Source organism: Vanellus vanellus (assembly GCF_965231255.1).
Source record: "Vanellus vanellus genome assembly, chromosome: 5".
Classification (NCBI taxonomy): Eukaryota; Metazoa; Chordata; class Aves; order Charadriiformes; family Charadriidae; genus Vanellus; species Vanellus vanellus.
Window position 1 is genome coordinate 51,791,644 of NC_138910.1, and position 18,612 is coordinate 51,810,255.

The 18,612-nt window shown below is 43.2% G+C and overlaps 1 protein-coding gene across 1 annotated transcript in view; it reads left to right on the forward strand.

Moving 5' to 3' along the window:
- Positions 1-18,612, forward strand: part of XPR1 (xenotropic and polytropic retrovirus receptor 1) — a 109,328-nt gene that overhangs the window by 83,532 nt on the left and 7,184 nt on the right. Inside the window, exons 8-11 of the mRNA XM_082483869.1 lie at positions 3,119-3,306; positions 3,538-3,717; positions 8,270-8,435; positions 10,218-10,409. Of these exons, the coding sequence (XP_082339995.1) occupies positions 3,119-3,306; positions 3,538-3,717; positions 8,270-8,435; positions 10,218-10,409 (726 nt within the window). The remainder of the gene's footprint in view (positions 1-3,118; positions 3,307-3,537; positions 3,718-8,269; positions 8,436-10,217; positions 10,410-18,612) is intronic.

Here is an 18,612-nt window from a genome sequence, read left to right on the forward strand (position 1 = left end):
GTGAGCACCATGCCGCTCAGGACATTTTCATGTAGAAATTTCTAGGATTTCAATGCCTGGTGCCTATTAATGGAATTAATTGATTTTTTTTTTTTCTTGTTGGCAGATTTCAGCAAGATTGTTTAAAAGCTACAATAAATTATTGCATATCTCAGGCCTTGGTTTTATTCTGCTTTGCGCCTTCTGAGTTTGGACTCTGATTAGAGTAAAAGCCATGTTAGTGCTGTAGATCCAGATACAGTGCTTAATTACAAGAGGCTTTACTAATTGTGTCTGTGATTTCAGTAGTGTAACTTGCTTAAACAGTACAAAAGAAAAGACTTAACAAATCAACATACAAGCTCTTGCATTAGGGAAAGCCCATGTCTGGTTTTTGACTTAAAAGAATTTTTAATCAGATGTTTCTGTAATTGGATCCAGTCATCTCTTGGGATAAAATTCCTCTGTTTGAGAAGCTGTTTGCAGTACTTCCCTTTTGGTTTTGCTGTGGTAAAGGCAGAAAGTTCACCCATCTGTGTGAAGGGTCCATTTAATGTGTGTAAGCTGTTCTTTATTCATCGTGTCATTTTTTTTCTGTAGCTTACATGCTTGATCTCTGTGTGAGATGCAAATACGATTGAAGCCGGTTGTGTTTGCTTTATCTCTCAGTATTAAGAATGAAAAAGTGAAACAGTTGTGAGAACGAATTCATAAAAATGATTATATCTCTGAAGCAGATGTTACTAAACTAGTGTGAATAATAGGTATGTTTGTATCAGCAGACATGATCTGATATCTGTACATTACTTCAGATATTGGGCAAAACCTGTATTCTAACTGCAAAGTGGTTGTTTTTAATTGGATATTAGTTTGCTAACCCCTGTGCTACTTTTGCCAAATTGTTTTTATGATTTGATTGACCAAGATAGGATTTTAGTGTTTTATGTGTAGAATCTGTGAAACAGCATTAGAACATGAATTCTAATAGTAAACCACTTCTGTACCGCCTAACTTATTAACTGGAACAGCACCATTTTACAGAGATGGGTTCATAATAACTTGGGGCCTGTTAAAGGCTGCAAACGCTACAGGTGGATCCCAGGAGAATGTCGCTTTAAAGGGTACAAATTTTGAAGCCTCACTCTTTCTGTATCAGCTTTCTTAGGTGCCAAGGCAGTGTGTGATTGAGGTTGAAAGTTCGTGGAAACGGGCATGTCCTTTATTAACCAGAAACCTGTAAGATTTTGTGCTAAATCTCAAGACCCTTGCTGCAGTAGTGCTCTGTCTCTTGTTTGAGAATTAGGCTGTGATGCCATTGGGCCTTGTCACCAGGGTCGTCTTCCTCTCTGAGCACTTTGTTCAGAGCCTGCGCTTGCTGAAGGGATGAGTTGATCGAGTGTCAAGTACCTGCTGACTCTAGGAGGTGACTTTGCTTGAATTGGATTTAAGTGAAAACAGTATATGAATAGAAAATCTCTTTGCCTCGGTGCTGTAGTACAGAGCCCTGGACTGGGTCGCGCCGGTTTGAGACCTCGTACACCTTTGCTGGGCACTTCCCTGCAAGCGGAGTCCTTGAGGGTCTTCAGTCAAACTGCTCAGCTGTAGTGAAGAAAATGGTTCATTTAGGAAACGCGAAAAAAGAATCAAATCTAGCAGAATCTAGGCTAGATAGGGTCTTCGTATCAGAGGAGAGAATATAAAGAAGTGCTTTTAGCTTCTGTGTGTTAGTATCTCACCTTCTTGTACTGTTCAGTATCTGCTTTTTCTCCAGAACCAGCTGCTGTTCCACACTGCAGTTATAGTCCTCTACTACCCTGAGAGTCCAGAAATAAGATTAGCGGGCATTAGCTATGGAAGTCGTATCAACTGTGTTCACCTCAGGATAAATCTTTGTCTGGGTTTTCTGTCTCAAGCAGCACATCTGTCCTATTCTGTCTGGTCATTTCTTATTCAATATTTTTGGGGCTACTCCGTCCCATTTGGAAACATTGCCCTTGGTTTTTTCTGCAGGTCATTTCAGATTAAAATTTGAAATGCTGCTTTTGCAGTTCCATATTTAAGACTCATTTCCTTCAGCTTCTTCAGAGTGTCTGTCGTTTCTGTCCAAAATTTGATGCTATTTTGCCTGAAGCCAATAGTCTCTTTAGGTTTTAAATTTAAAGCAACAATTCTTGAGTCATTGTTCCTTGCCCAGTTTTCCTCCATAGTTTTCTGTAGTATAAAGTACAGATGCTGAACACATGAAACTTCTTATGGATATGCTTTCTCTGAAGAAAAGTTTGAAAAACTTGGGACTGTAATTTAGACAGGAAGGTTTGTGGGAATAAATTAACAGAATCAATTCTGTAAAACTGCATGTTCTTTTTTATTCCCTTCTTAAAAAGTGGGTGAGAAACACTCAATGAAACTGAATTTGATTGTTCAAGTAACTGGATTTTATTTGTGCTTTTATCGTAAAACCCATACCGGGCAACCAGGGGACGGTATTTTGCAAAGGGGCTTGTGCTAGAGAAAGCTGCTGCTATATAAGGCTGCTCGTTGTTTGAAATTAATCAGATTTTTTTTCCAAAAACCTGAAGACTGAACAAAGGAAGCAACAGGCTTTCCAGTATTGCTGCCTTATGTTGGGTTTCCTGTTTGGGTGCGGCTGGACATTATATTGCTAGTTATGAATATGTATTACATTACATTTGTATTGAGTTCAGTGATTACGCACAGTTTAGCATTGTTTTAAATGCTGTAAATGGTGCTTCTTGGTTTTGTGGGAAGCTGAAGTATTCGTGTATCTGTCTGTTGGGATTTAATCTCCATTAAACCAGAACATTTCAGTGCGTATAGTCATGATTTATGCTAGTGCTGTCCCTCGTGCCTGTAGTGTGCAACAGGGGACTTGAGATGCTGCTAATGACCCAACCACAGCAGCTGGAGAATGAATTTTCCCCAGAATACTCCTAAATCCTCTGACAGCCTGGGCAAAAAGTCCTCCACTTGCTGGAATATGCAGGTGTGTACGAGCGTACCCCGTTTTCACGGGGTATAGCCGAGCATCTGAGCACCAGCATAAAGCAGTGGAGCGCAGCTTTGCATTGTGACGTGACTTGTGCTATCGCTAAGGTCGTTTCATTTTTGTCTTTGGCAGGTGTGGCTTTTATAGATGGACCAAATGTGTGGCCACTGGTGCGAATCTATCGAGGTGGCTTTCTCCTGATAGAATTCCTCTTTCTCCTGGGTATCAACACATATGGCTGGAGACAGGCTGGTGTGAATCACGTCCTCATCTTCGAACTCAATCCCCGCAGCAACTTGTCCCATCAACATCTCTTTGAGGTAAACAGAATAGGTTGTAGGAGTGGTTGAGCTGTGCGGCGTATCAGGAGAATAAATCCTGCACCGTTTCCTGGCAAGGAGTTCTAATACAATTAGAAGAGGAAGTTGCTGAAGTCTGATTAGATTACAGGATTGAGCACTGCTCTCCCTTTTTTTATAATGAGAATTCATTGTAGGTTTCCGAGCTATATTTTCATAAGGTACCTCTGTTTTTTTTCTTTCTTTCTGTAGATTGCTGGTTTCCTGGGGGTTTTGTGGTGCCTGAGCCTGCTGGCATGTATATATGGTAAATTCACCTACATCCCTATGCAGGTGAATCCACTCATCTTGTACGGCTTCATGTTGCTTTTTCTCATCAACCCTACCAAAACCTTATATTACAAGTCCCGTTTTTGGCTGCTCAAACTATTGGTAAGTCCCAAACCTGATTTAAATAAATTAATTTTTAAAAAATGATAAGTAGTAGCAGTTAAATGTATACAAGCGTCACTAATCTTCAGGAAAGAGAAATGCTTATACCACAATGTATTTATAGAGCAGACCTGATAAGGTATTGACTGCAAGTGGTTGTTGAGCATGGCTTTACAGAAGCAACTTCTTGCCTGTACCAGTCTATTATTATCTTTGCATTGCAGGTAGCTACTTGTTAATCTTCCTATAAAGTGCATACACAGCTGTCTTGCACGTATAGAAACACTCGAATATCTTTGCTTGTTTTTCCTTAATGTAGTGAAACAGTAAATTATCCATGACCCAGCAATGTGCCCCTGTTGCCAAAAAGGCCAATGGAATCCTGGGCTGCATAGGGAAGAGTGTGGCCAGTAGGTCGAGGGAGGTCATTCTCCCCCTCTACTCTGCACTGGTGAGGCCACAACTGGAATACTGTGTCCAGTTTTGGGCTCCCCAGTTCAAGAGGGACAGGGAACTGCTGGAGTGAGTCCAGCGAAGGGCAACTAAGATGATTAAGGGATTGGAGCATCTCCCTTATGAGGAAAGGCTGAGAGAGCTGGGACTCTTTAGCCTGGAGAAGAGAAGGCTGAGGGGAGACCTTATTATGGCGTACAAGTATCTAAAGGGTGGGTTGAAGGAGGATGGAGCCAGGCTCTTTTCAATGGTTCCCAGTAACGGGACGAGGGGCAATGGGCACAAGTTAGAACATAGGAAGTTCCGTTCAAATACATGGAAAAACTTCTTTACGGTGAGGGTGACAGAGCACTGGCACAGGCTGCCCAGGGAGGCTGTGGAGTCCCCTTCTCTGGAGATTTTCGAGACCCGCCTGGATGCAGTCCTGAGTAATGTGCTCTGGGCAATCCTGCTTTAGCAGGGGAGTTGGACTAGATGATCTCTGAAACTCTGTGATTCCGTGATTAGGGTTAGAGTGCTCTAAGACAAGGCTGCATGGATGCTGCTCAGCCCAAACTGGGTGAGTGCCAAAATTGAGAGGGTTCATTGATGGAGAGAGAAGCTATGCAAAGGTTACTGCTTTTAAAATTATGTTCATGGGTGGGTGGTTTTTTTTCAGCAAATCCATTTGTGGTCTTAAGCTATTTATTTTAGACACGGCTCCTGTTTTCTAGGTGAGATAAATCTGGTAAATTGAATGTAAATATGCATGCTACTTCAGTGTTCCAGTTATAGGTGGGAGCTCCAAAAGAACAGTTTTCAAACTTGTTGGATGACTTATCAGTTTCTTCCCAAATGGCTGTTTCACACATTCATCCCCACCCTGTATGCCCTTTTAAATTGACTTTAATCAAGTTGATTCCCTCAACACCTTATTCTTGCTGGAACTGCTCAGAGAGCATCAGGCGGAAGATGGTTTGGCTGGCTGAAGTTATTCGTAGAATCATTTTAATGCCAATTAAAACAATTAACTTTGTCTGGAACATGACAAAGATGAAACGTACGATCATGCTTCAAGCGTGTGCGTGCAGGTATGCACACAGCTAGTTAACCTTTGTGCGCTTACCTCTGTTATTTGATTTGCTGGCTTACTACTATTTCCGTTTCTTCCTTTTTTGCCTTTCAGCATTCCGTCATCTCTCAGATGTACCTTTAGTCCCAAGCCTCATTAGTCTTACTGCTGTCCCTCGGTGCTAGGGGAAGCACTGGAAGTGCTCTAACTGTGTGAGCAATATCTGTGCTAATTTACCTTAATATCTTAACAGGATAAGATTCTCGGTCTTCACAGAGCTCTTAGGCAGCTTCCAGTACCTGCTGTATCCCAGCTATCTCTAGACTATGCTCCAGTCTGCGATACGGGCATACCTTTGAGTGTGCAGAGGCCAATTCATCCCAAGGTCTCCTGGGGGGAAAAAAGCTTCATCAAAATGCAAGATCACCTTAATGGTGGAAAATGACACAGTACTTCTGACTGTGTGTAATGCGGAAGGGGGAAGGGGGACAAAAAAGAGGCCAGAGAAACCACATAAAGAGTAGCTGTTAGGCTTTTCTAATTTTTATTGTATGTAATTGGCCAGCTGGGTGTACTTTATTCCTCCGTGCAGTCTCCAGCAGCTATCTGGGTGAAAGGAGTTTAAAATAGCGCAATTCTTAGAACTGTGCTTTTCACACAAATTTTGGTTTGGTGAGCATTTTTCTTCACATGCTTGATATGTTTCATTTCCAGTAAAAATTAAATCCGGCATATCGGGTGTAGCAGAGCATTACTGGCACCTTCAATTTTTCTAGAACCTAATCAGGAGGATACTTTAGTGTGTTGTAGCATTTCCTGATGGATCTTGGAGGCTTATTGCATCCACCCATGATCATCAACAACTGCTTGTTAGTACTGATGAGTGGGATCTCTTTTGATATTCCCTGAGCGACTGCAGGTTACATTGGAATTGATCTTCCTCTGAGTGAAAAAAGTTATTTAGCCTGTAGTAAGTTTAATTCCCATGCCAGACTTCTTCTTTCTCACCTGCGTGCTTAGGTGAGTGTTTTTTGCCCCTTCGCTGCTGGATGAGAAGCCCATAAGTGCGTTTGTGTAGGCTGAGGAGAGCGGCTCGCCGGGAGGAATCGGATCCGAGCACAGGGGGATAGCACAGCGTCTGCATGCCCACGGTCTCTGCAGGGCGCCGAAATGGCGAAACAACTGCAGGGAGCCTGTCTGTGAGAGGTGAAAATCTAGGAAGTGTTTAGCTCAAATATCTACTGCCTCAGCACTTATTAAAACTGCAGTAATCAGCACCAGGAAGTCTGTGCTTGGATTGTGGAACTGTTGATATATAATTGCAACAGATGACTTGAAACTGAGGTTCAGCTCCAGCTTTTGGTATTTTATGACTTTATTCTTGCGGTCTGTCTTCACTGGACGACGTTGCAGACACTTCTCAGCTGGGAAGTGAGGAGTTGCCTGTGGTACCTGCCAGCAGGCAGTGCCCTCCGCTGCCAGCACCCTCCGGTAGCTGGGCTGCAACTCCGGCTGTGCCCAGGCAGCGTGCGGCACCATTTGGAAACCACACGGCCACACTCCTCGGGTTAGGAGGGTTCAAACGGCAGCTCAGTTTCTTGAGGGTGGTTGACTGAGATACCAGTACCTCGGCGAGGTTGCATACATATCTGCTGACTCCTTGTCTTCTCTAACCTTTAGGTGGAAACTTCCTACTCTCTTAAAAGATTTATGCTGTCATTGGGCAGTGTCTCTCCCTAGATTAAATAACAATGTGGATTTTATTAATTTCTTCTTTTTTTTTTCAGGGAGATCTATCTGTAAAGCTGTTTTCATGTTTCATTTGCTTTCATTGGTCTTTGTTTCAGAAAAAAAAAAAAGGTCTGTGATGAAACAGATAAAGACTATCAGGAAGCGTTGGTAAAAAGGACTATGGGCCTTTTGAAAAGGAAGGCTGATGTGTCTTCTCTGACCTCTGCAGAAGCTGTTCTGCAGCTGGACTGCTTTAAGGACAGACTTCCCTAACGGCTGGCCCCATTTCAGCCTTTGTAATAGGTGCTGTCCTGTGTGAGCACAGTGCTTTCTGGGTCAAGATCCATATCTGCTTTATGCCACTAAATCTTAATCCCCTATTTGGCTTTGAAATTTAGGACCAGAGCCTTAAATTGGCATTACAAGATGATGGGAATGTGTCAGTCCTTTCTTGGATTTCTATAGCTGTGTACCCTTTAGGTTAATAAGGAGAGCAATATAAGAGATCAGTGTTAGCCTATGCTTTCATTAATTTAAAGGTTCATAAATCTCCAAACTACAGGATGGTGCTGCCTCTTTGAGAAATTGGCTGTTAGTAACTATAACTAACTGGGTAGAGAGAGTTGTAATCAAAGGTAATGGACCATGAAAACTGTCTGGTTTGAAAGTAGCAAAACTGCCGTTAAGGCTTAGAGGGAAAGTGGACTGGGATTGAGGGGGAGTCTAATTGACAGTCAATAGGATTTCCTCTGCCCTTTCTTTAACTCTTTCCCTGCTAGAGGCTTTGGGAGATCCAGCAGTAACAATCGTTGTTCTTACAACTTCTAACATCAAAGAACAACTAAGGTGTTAAGTAAACCCAGCAATCATCAGACTAATGGCCATGCTGAGGGTCTATAATCTAACTGACATTAAGTGTGAGGGAGAAGGTAAGTGTGGAAGATGTCAACAGACATCAAAATGATGATCAAAATGAGGAGCACCGGAGAAATGGAGCTGTGTAGAGCTCTTCCACGGAGGCTGAGAGTTTCTGGCAAAGAGCTTGGTTGGAGGAGACTGGGCTCTTCTGCCAGTAAAACCACAAAAAACTGCGGGGGGACATGAATAGTTGTATACAGGAGGAGGGAAGCAGGAACATTATTTGTACTAAAAGTGAGGAGACAGTTATCTTTTTTGTCAGCAGGAGCGAAAGGTCAGCAATAAATCTTCGAGCATTTCTGTTATTACCATATTTGTTCAGTTCTGTGATGTCCTGCCACTGCATTTAGATGTCTTTGACACTACGTCATGAATTATTCCTTTCTTTTCCCCTGACAGTTTCGAGTGTTCACTGCTCCCTTCCACAAGGTAGGCTTCGCAGATTTCTGGCTGGCTGATCAGCTCAACAGCCTGGTTGTGATACTCATGGATCTGGAATACATGATCTGCTTCTACAGCTTTGAGGTTCAGTGGGAGGACAATGCGGGACTTCTGGCAAATACAGGTAGAATAATGCTGACGACCCATGCGAACGCAGTCAAAATGACCTGAAAAACACTGAGCAAGGCAACTTCGTAATCATCTATCTGTTTTGAAGAGGGCTACCAGTGACATAGGAAACTAAAATAATTGGCATTTCTTGTAAACATAGCAGTAGAGAGATTCTCCCCTTTCTTACTTCCATCCAGAGAAGTGGAATTTCACATCAGTGTTCATTTCCTAATCTAGCCTTTTGGCCTGACTTGTACATTCATCAAAAGAATTTAGACACAGCACTACTTGATTGGAAAGAGAAATCCATTTTCCTGGCATTGTTGTTTTATTTCATAGTGGTTTAACCATGTATTTGCTTTTAGCCTATTCCTGTTGCTCAGCATGAAAATGAGTTGCTTGAGCTTGTTGACCACAATTTTCTGTGCTGTAGCCTGCTTCTTACAGGCTCCGTCACAGTACCCTAAAGCAAGAGAGATTGGAGAAATTTCCTCAGAGCTTGTTAGTGCCACCCCGTATTCAATTAGAGTTGATGCTGTGATGCCGGGTTGTGCCTGCTCTGTCTCTTCACTCCTTTCTAGCCAGAAGAGTTGCAGAGCTGGCATATGAATTTTGACTTCAGCCTTCCCAGTGGCAAAATCGTACCTGTCTCCTCCTGGACTGGGCTGTTGTCTTTCCATTTTAAGCAGTGACTGCTGGCAAATCATGTTGTCTGATGGTTTTGACAGTTGCTGAAAGAATTTGCAGCATGCTTCAATAAGCATCAGTGTTCACTTTGTTCTTCCAATCTGTTTGATTTTTCTCTTCCCTTTAAGACAGTGTTGCAAGTAATTAAATATTTATTTTTTAAAAATAAAATAAATAAAGGAACTGAGTGGATAACAATATGTTTTCTTCCAATCCAAACAGTGGAATGATAGTGCAGTGCTTTAGGATAAATATCAGCTAATAATTGTCTCCATTAGTCTGAATAAGAAACAAGTGTTTTTTAGACAGTGAGGTGCTTGGTTTATACGTGTTGAGCAAGACAGCATAAGAAGACAGAATGCTTTGGGGGTTCCAGGCAAAGCTGGTGTTTTCTTGGTCATTTCCTCAATAAAAAGGCAGCTTTCAAACATCAGGGGTGTGACACGATGTCATGTTGGTGTAGTTGCCTCTCATCCCAGTTGTTGAAGCCAGGGGTATGCCCTGGCTTTGCTTTTTTTAAAACAAAACAAAACAAAAGCAAGCAAACAAACAAACAAAAGAAAACAAAACCCAAGACAAACAAACAAAAAACCCCAAACACATACTGAAATATGTTTTTTCTTATTACAACATTCAAGAAAAATGGGTCAAGGACATCTTAGGCAAACTGGCCTTTTTGAGCTGTCCTGCAGAGTTTGGAAACGCTGTCCCATTTATGCACAAAAATTCAGTGTTGAAGGCCTTTTGTAATTCCACCCTTAATTTGATTATTAACAGTACTGCCAAGAGCACAAAATAAGTTTAAAAATAGATTATTTCTAATCTTCTTGCCTGTTAATTATACTGGCAGCAGTGAAAGAGTTAGATGATGATCTGACTGGATGTGTTATTGATGTCATGTCACCTGAATACCTCTGAGATTAAGTTAAGGGCTTCAGGATACTTTCTGGTGATGAGCTTCTCACTGTTCTGGATGTGTTTGTGTGCCTAAGTATAAGACATTGATGGGGAATTGCTGTCATGTCAAGTGATACTAGTCTTACAGAAAGGAAGATGATAGGAGTTCTTAAATTGCTGATTCTTTGTCCCTGAAACTTTTTTCTTGCAGATAATCAGATTTGTTACAGCTACTCCTACGGAGTGAGAGCAGTTGTCCAGTGCATCCCTGCTTGGTTGCGATTCATCCAGTGCCTGCGCCGTTACCGTGATAACAAACGGGCCTTTCATCTGGTTAACGCTGGAAAATATTCCACCACCTTCTTCGTGGTGACATTTGCAGCCCTTTACAGCACTCACAAAGGTATCGGTTATTTTGGAAAACCCTTTGCAAGTCATGGGATTTGCTTTTTACATGGGAGAAGCTCAGAAACATTGAAACGTCCCATTGAACCATGAACTTTTGTCTTTTTGGCACCTGTGAAACATCTCAGTGGAAAGGCAAAGGCCTGCTTAGCTTGCAAAGAGTATTTTAAGATCTTCTTTTAAGTATTTTTCACGTACCTGTTCTGCCTAGAACTGCACTTCTGGAGTGTGAGAGAGAATTTTCAAGTTTCTGCCTTGAAAGGGGAAAACTGAAATACCTGTCAGTTTTTGTTGTGAAGGGAGGTTGAATGAGAGATACATAAGGAAAGGATAACATAGGAAATACCCTTGGCATTCATGAATAGCTAACCTGAATCATCTAAATAAAGTCAGTCCATCATTCCTGAATGTGGGGAGATGTGCACGGTGCCGAGAAAACGCCCTCTCTGGATTTTCTTGTGTGCTCTTATCCATGTTTTTTCTGCAGCTGGTAGGGAGTTGTTTCCAATCCATTTAACTGCAGATTGAGCTCTGATCCCTCAAGTTCCCCATCTCCCTGGAAACGACAATTACTCGATTCTGCTCTTGTTCTGAAGGAAAAAGCTTTTAGTTTCTGCACTTCAGGCAGTCGCCCTGCCTTTCATTGTTCTGAAGTCCTAAAAGCTGTATTCTTTTCTTTGAAAATATATGCCTTCTATATCTCCAGAAATTAGCAACCACACACGCTCATGAGCAATTTACTTATCCTGAAATATGATTGTGGCAGGGCAGGGAGAAGTGTTCAAGGCATGCTTCTAGTTAACATGCTGTTTTTTTGGAGGGGTGGCAGGGTTATTAGAAACCTTCCTGTGGCCAAGAAATGACCGTTTTGATGTAGCTGTGCCTGAAGTCACACCGATAACGTTTGTCAAGCCTTGCATTTTAACGGCAGAGAAGTGCATTGGTGCAAGCTGGCTGAAGGCTGGAAGTCAGGCGGCTCTGTTTCTGGAGGTCCACGCAAACCTGGTGTGGGAGCATCAGTGGTGGATGCAGCGCCTGGGCCCTCTGTGCCTCTTTTCCCCACTGCTGCGTCCCCGGAGCTTGTTCCCGTTTGAACTCGTTTGCTCAGTGACATTCTGCAGCTCTTCAGTTCCAGCCCTGCAGTCCACTTAGTCACCACCACCAAACCCCAGGATGAGACACGTACAGATTGCTTGGCTATAGTCACTGCTTATATGCTTTTATATACAGTGCCTGCTTTGGGGAGGCTGACTAATGCTTCTCCTTCCCGGGGGGGACACTCTGGCAGAACCTTCTGCAGGAAGGCTGGAGTAGGTTTGTAACCAAGAGGAAAACCAGCATCTGTCAAAATGTCCTGTTGAAGAATTTGACCTCTTCCTACTCCCCTTGAAGTCTGCATCCATGCCAGTACTGTTGACCCTTGTTCTCATTGCTGCCATACATAACTGTTGTCTGCTCTTCAAGTCTGGCAGGGAGTGGGTTGTAATGAGGTGTTTACGAGCCAGGCACGAGGCTTGTTCCAATTGCTGAGAGATGTTCGTGACTCCCAGCTTTTGTCTGTCCAGTTTTGTCAGTGGGAGTCAATAGCATGTAGTTGTTGGTACGGTACAAAAAAATGTGGAAGCTTCGTGGGCTTTGGAAATTATACGTTAGCACAGATTTTGTAAATGTCACTGTGCCTCCTGGGCTTATAGTGATTTTTTTCAGAGGGTGCCTGAAGACCTTGTGTCTTCTCAGCCCTGTCGGCCTATTCCCATCCTGTCATAAATGAACTTTCTATTATGCTGTACCTGTTAAGAATCCAAATTCATCTATGTACTTTACATAGCTTCCCTGTTCTTTTTGAACTTGGAATCAGATGGTCTATCATCAAGTTGTTATGATGTTACTGTTGAAAATAGATGCACTGCTCGCCCACACCTTCTCTGCGTCTGCCTAAGGATAGCAGAGACAAACACCGATCTCTTACCTACAAAACATCTGCTGGAGGCTACCTGCTTGCTCATAAGAACGCAAGCAGTGACCAAAAGAGGTGTCAAATTGGTAAAGAACCTTGCTCCTTAGACCTACTCTAAATTGCAGTAAGTAACAAACCTGTTAATTGCTGTGGTAACAAGAGTTTTATTTAAACAGTCTTTCTTGCCTGTATGTGCAAGCCTATGACTTATACGTCTGGAATGACAGCTTTCGGCTGCCAGGACAAGAGAGTAATTGGTGGCCTTTTCTTGGGAGGTCAGGTAATGTACACCAGCGCCTGTTCTCTACTTGGGAGTCCTGGGGATGTCACAGCCCTCTGAAAAGGCTTGTCTTCCTCCCTTCATTTGAACACTGAATAATTTGTAGCTGGTCCGTAGGTTTTTAGCTTGCATCTGCCAGCTGTGTGAACATGGACTGTGTGGCTAGGAGGCTTTGTTGGCATTGAGAGCCAGCTAATTCATACAGAGGGCAATTACAGCATTCTTGTGCTCTGTTTTTGTACGCTTGCTGGAAAACAACTCGAACTAAATAAATGTACAAATGCCACCTTATTATGTTTAAGTGCTTCTAGTCATATGTGGTACTCCCTTCTCCAAACCTGCTGTAGCAAAGGAACCCCCCTAGTAACACAGTGTACTGTGGGGTCTTGGTGAGTATCTCAGTTTCCCCAAAATATCACTGTTTAATAATTCATAATGCTCAGGCAGTGCATAATTCTGATTCTTTCTTCCCGCAGAGAAGCCATTTCTTTACTTTTCTTCCTTTTGATTTAGATGCAGAATGCAGTTTTCTCTGCTAATTGCAGTTGGGATGTTAGGCTGGTAAGATATCAAAGTAAATGCTGTTAGGTTTCCCGTCCCAAACTTGCAATCCTGTTGTCCTGGGATGAGACCAGTTTTACCGCGTTAACTCCAAGCTATCATCTTGATATTCAGATGTCATCTGAACTAGTGAAGCTGAAGAGAGAGCGGCTACCCCGTAACATAAGACAGGAGCGGGCAGCGGTTGTGTGGACAAGTGCCGACTCGAGCTGCCTGCTTCACTGCGGCTCGGAAACGCCACCACGTTTCAGGGACAACAGCAGCAACCCAAGGGCAACTGTTGCTGAGCTCCCAAAGGAAGAATTCTCAGTATTTTTATATCGCTCAAAGGAATGGGAAGCAAAGGCCGCGTTCTGTAAATATAGTCCTACGGGGTATGTTTGCACAGGCAAATGAGGCATATCTGTAACTCTAAGCTACCTAGCAACTGGAGTGCGTGCCGCCGGTCCCTGCCCGCTCGCAGCGCGGCTGAGCAGAAGCCTCTGCCCCCGGCTCTTTAGTACCTTTGCTTTAACTTCCCTGGCAGCGCTGAGCAGCCTTCCCCAGACCTAGAATACTGTATTGCCTTACTTAATCCCTACGGAAACCTACGTGGTGCTGGGGAAACAAATTAAGCCCAAGTCCGCAGCGGAATATTTACCCCTGCTGCAGTGTTGCTTTGGCAGACAACTACTTTTTGCAGCGGTTTCACTCTGCCAAAAGCAGATGTGCTTCCTTGACAAATGCACTAGTATAGCTGCTTTCACTTCAGACCAGGTTATCAGAGCATTCCACGGGGATCCCCTCTTGTATAAAATGTACTTGCATTTAAGAAGGTACGCTGACGTACCTGGAATAGTCAGCCTTGGTTTTGTTCCTCACTCACGCCTGGTTTGGGCTTGGTAAGATAGGATTGTTATATTTAGGTGTTCAGCTCTTACGAGAAACACTGCAACTGGAGTTGTGTTGTACTACTCTGAGCGCCGGTTGATTCTTAAGCTTTTACGCATGATTTATGCTCTGACTGTATTCTTTGTAAAATGAGATGCATCTCGGTTTTGCTACTGTCTGTCAGCTTTCTCTTACCTTGTTGCCTTTTGCTCACATGGTGTCATAGGAAATATCTAGCTCGCATGGAATATAGGTTTGGATTCTGTGCTTGAAGAACTGAGCTTCTCGAGTGCTTTGTACTCTTCCATCATTTCCTTGTTTTGTGGGATTTGCTGTTTCAGTGTGAGCATTTGTGTTTTTGCCTTGGCTTTTTCAGGAACGTGTTACTGACCTTAAGCACGAGTACTAGGTTAAAATTGGCTGTGTGGGATTTTGTCCTTTAATTGAAAGGAGAGATTGTTTATGCAAGTTTTTGTTGTCAGTTTGATTTACACACCTTATTCAATGAAATCCTTGTGGTCTGGATAGTATCCAGCTATTTATTAACCTCTGAATTATTCCAAAGTTAATCCATGTGGCCTGGAAACTTGAGTAAGCACCTCTTCTTCCATACCACTCCCACACCCTTTCCAGGTACTCCAAATAAGACTGCTGAATACTAGCTGTCATCGGCTTGGAAGTGCTGTGGGGAGCCTTAGGTCAGCCTAAGATAATGTAACTGCCACACACTTTCTCATTAAACAGCCCAGGAAATTGACAGTAATTAAAAATACAGAAGTTAACTAAATAGGGCTGTCTCTAAAGGGTAGTGCTTCTGTCTGTGTTCTCATCATCACTTCAGAAACAGGCTTCTCTGATGAACGGATGTGTAATTTGGTTGGGGTTTTTGTAAGCTAGTGTAAGAGAAAACTGTGAAACTCCTTGCTTTGCCAAGGAACTGTGAAGGCAGGAGTCATCCTTCGATTAATGGCCTTTTGCAGAAAGGGGTTGGACCATCCCTTACTAATAGAGAGGTTCAGCCAGGTCTGACCGGATGAAGATTAATGGGAAATTTACTGCTTTTTGAAAGTACAGTGGAAGATTCCCAGGTCTCGTAGCTCCTGCCCACTTCTCATTAATCACGATGGCTTCACCAGTGGTGATTCTGGCCGGCATAACCAACTTCATGCTGGAACGAATTACTGGTTCTTCCACGGTCTGTCCCATCGCAGCTCCCCTGGGGAGGGGTATGACTTCCAGGTGAAGGATGGTGATGCACAGCAGGAAGGGGGAGAGGGTCATGGTAACATCAAGCTGTTGCACTGGGAGCTGCAGGAGGATACCTGATTGCATCTTAGCTCTGCTTTTCTCTGCTGGCTGAAGTACTGGATAGTGGGTTCTGTCACTTAGCCCTTGTAGCTACCGTGTTAGAAACTGCAGGGTGCAACCCCTGTGGAGTGAACTTGCTGGTAGGTGGAACAATAATTAACTGTGATCCTAAACGGTTACAGCAGGAGAGGAGAACAAGTTGATATGAGAACTGGGACTAAAATGACTTGTACAGAAATCCGACATCAGTGCAGCAGCTTATAGTACCTCAACTGAGAAATGTAATTTCATTTCTAGGGAATGGGGCAAGGCAAAGTGAACATATTGAATTCAAGTACAAATATTTTCTTTAAAAAAGTACAAAACTTTAAAAAAAATCATGAAAGAATGAAGCAAGTAGCATTTGTGAGATCCTGTTTCTTAGCTTATCCCTTGCACGTCGATACAAGATCTCCCATCTCTCCACCTCTTTCTCATTGCTGGAATTGCTGTCAGCACTGTGGCAAGCCAGATCATTTGATTTAGGTGTCACAAGAGCCTTATAGAGTGCTTGCATTGAGATCATGAAGTAAAACAAACTTTGTAATGGGATTTACTGCCTTCATTCTTAATACTTGCAGTTTTTGTGCAGCTTGCCTTAGCACAGCATACTGGCCGCTCCGTCAGGATGATTATTTGGAGACGAAACGTGCAATGTCTGTCACATTGCTGTAAGCTAGGATGAATTTTTGTCTGAAACCCTGTCATCCCGTGCCCAGGAGGCCTTCAGTAACGAGTTGTGTTCATTAGCCAGTCTTTCTGATCTTTTCCATCAGAGCAGCGGCAGCGTCATTAGTGAAGCATTGGAGGCATTGCCATGGGCAAACATTTCCATCTTGACCTCTGACCTCCTCCCAGCTTTGACGTGGGTCTCTGCAGCACCCTGAGCAAGCCCGACTTCTCCACGCCAGCTTGTTAGCTCCTCTAATTGCTTAGACACCCATCCCAGTGATGGTGCTTCAGGGTCAAGCTGCTGGGAGGAGTGAGGAGCTCCCTGGTAGGGCTGCGGCAGGACTACCATGGCCAGGGTGGAGGTGCTGGCAGGAGCGAGCTCACGGGTGAGTGAGTGGGGAAGGTGAGAGGAGACAGCAGCTTGTGCTCAGCAGGGAGCCTGGGAGGGGGATTTGGGGAACTGCTCCCGCACCCCAAATGTCAGCACAAATGAGGCATAAAATCCCACAGGGAAATCTTCCCATGCTTTGTAGGTCTACAAATGTCAAGCGGGACATTCCCAGTGCCGGCAGCTGTGCCATGGACGAGAGGCAACTTTGGCACCCTGCCGCTGAGTGAGTCATGTGTTCGCTTCTCAAGATTGCAGCTGAGAGAGACGTGGATTTTAATAGCTGGGATTTGGAAAGTGGACTAATAGTACCGTTTGTATCACTTAATATACTTCAGTGTTAAAGGTGGCTGGAGAAGCGGGAACACTAATGAATAAGGTGTAAGTAAGAAGGATGGCCTACTGATATCTCATTTCATGGGCACTTGAGAGGGGGAAGCCTGACCTTTTTGTAGTGGAACATTTTAAGAAAAGCAACTGACTACATCACAGGCAATTTTCCTTTCCAGTGTATGCTGGCCTGGAACTCTTTGGTACTGCAGAAATCTAGGATATGCAATCATCCAACAGTATTTTTTTTTAATTCTTGTCTTTTTTTGATTGCTATTATATTTTGAAGGAATCTGCTTTTGGATCCAAAAACACTATAGAGGTACCAGATGACATTGTATCTTAATCCCTGAATTGTCTAGCACAGGCTTTGATTACCATGCTATTTATTTCTGATTGTGAATCTAGATATTCTTATTAGTGAGACTGCTGGCCAATGGGTAGATTGGAAACCTCATTCTCATCAAGGTAGCAGTTAAACATCCCCCAAGAACACTGCTCAAATGCTAGAGAAGCCACTAGAAGAAGAATCAGATCAAATCAGCTGTGACTGATATGCTTCCTCCTGTGTTTGCAATTAAATAATATTCTTCTGTTTGTGAAATACAAGCAATGAGATTGCTGCGATGTCTTGAAATTAGACATAGCCGTATCGTCCTACAAACCCAATGCAAGCCTGCAGAGTTGATTTTTTTTGTAGTCAAAACACAATTTGGGGATTTCCCTGCTCTACAAATGCAGAATCTAACTAGAAGAAGAAACGAGACGTTGCCTCCTGACAGTTCTTCGCTACGCCAATTCTTGCCGCTTTGCTTTAAATTGTGCCCAGAGGCTATAGCAGAGGTTTGCAGAATCTAACGGGAAGGTTGTTCATACGAAATGGTTGGTATTTGACAAAGCCCATCAGCGCACGATGGCGAGTCCTCCGTGTGCTCCTCTGGGTTATTTGCCTTTTTACTGCATTAAGTCCACTGTCATGTCATGGCTCTGCCATTGATCAGCATTAAATAGCGGTACGTGCTGGCTGGGCAGAAAAGCAACACTGCTGCTATTCCCTCATTAAGATGTATAATTACTGAGGGATCAGTAATACTGTACTTCAAGCAGTAAGGTGTTAGACAAATGCTTTGGGATGTCATTCTGATGGTAGTTCTTTGTAGATAAGTCACTTCTGGCTGTCATCTCCCTCCCATTGTGTACTGGGATAGAGTTAAATGGGCATGTGTCATCCCTGGGCTAACCCAGTGGCAGAAAGCTTACGCTCAGTACTCTAGTGTCTGTGCTTGGCTAGCACACTGTAAATATATATATATTTTTGTTTGGTTTTGCTTAAATTGAAACGCTGGTCATCAAAGGAGACTGAATTTGGCAGGTCTTGACCAAGAGGTTTTTAATTGACGCTGGAGGCAGAACTGCTCTGGCTGGGTCAGTTTTGTCTCGTAGCAGGGCTTACCTGACGGTGTTTCTTGATAACCTCATGCTTCTTACAGCTTTTATCACAGCTTTCACCATCAGCAGAAACCGCAGCAAACTGCAGTGGCTGACACACCAGGGGTTCTTATCGAGGGCCATTGTGCTCTTATCCAGATCTTCAATAATACATGGCATTGATTTTTGCTGTGTTGAATAGTATATAGTGTTTACATTCCCCAGAATAATTCAGCAGGGTAAACAGATAGTATTCTTTGGAAGTAAAGTCAATATTAACAGCGTTCAGGATAGTATTTGCTGTCTATCTTTGATGGAAAGCAACCTTTCTCTTGCCTGTGTTTGGAAGGGGCTATAATTTCTGCGGA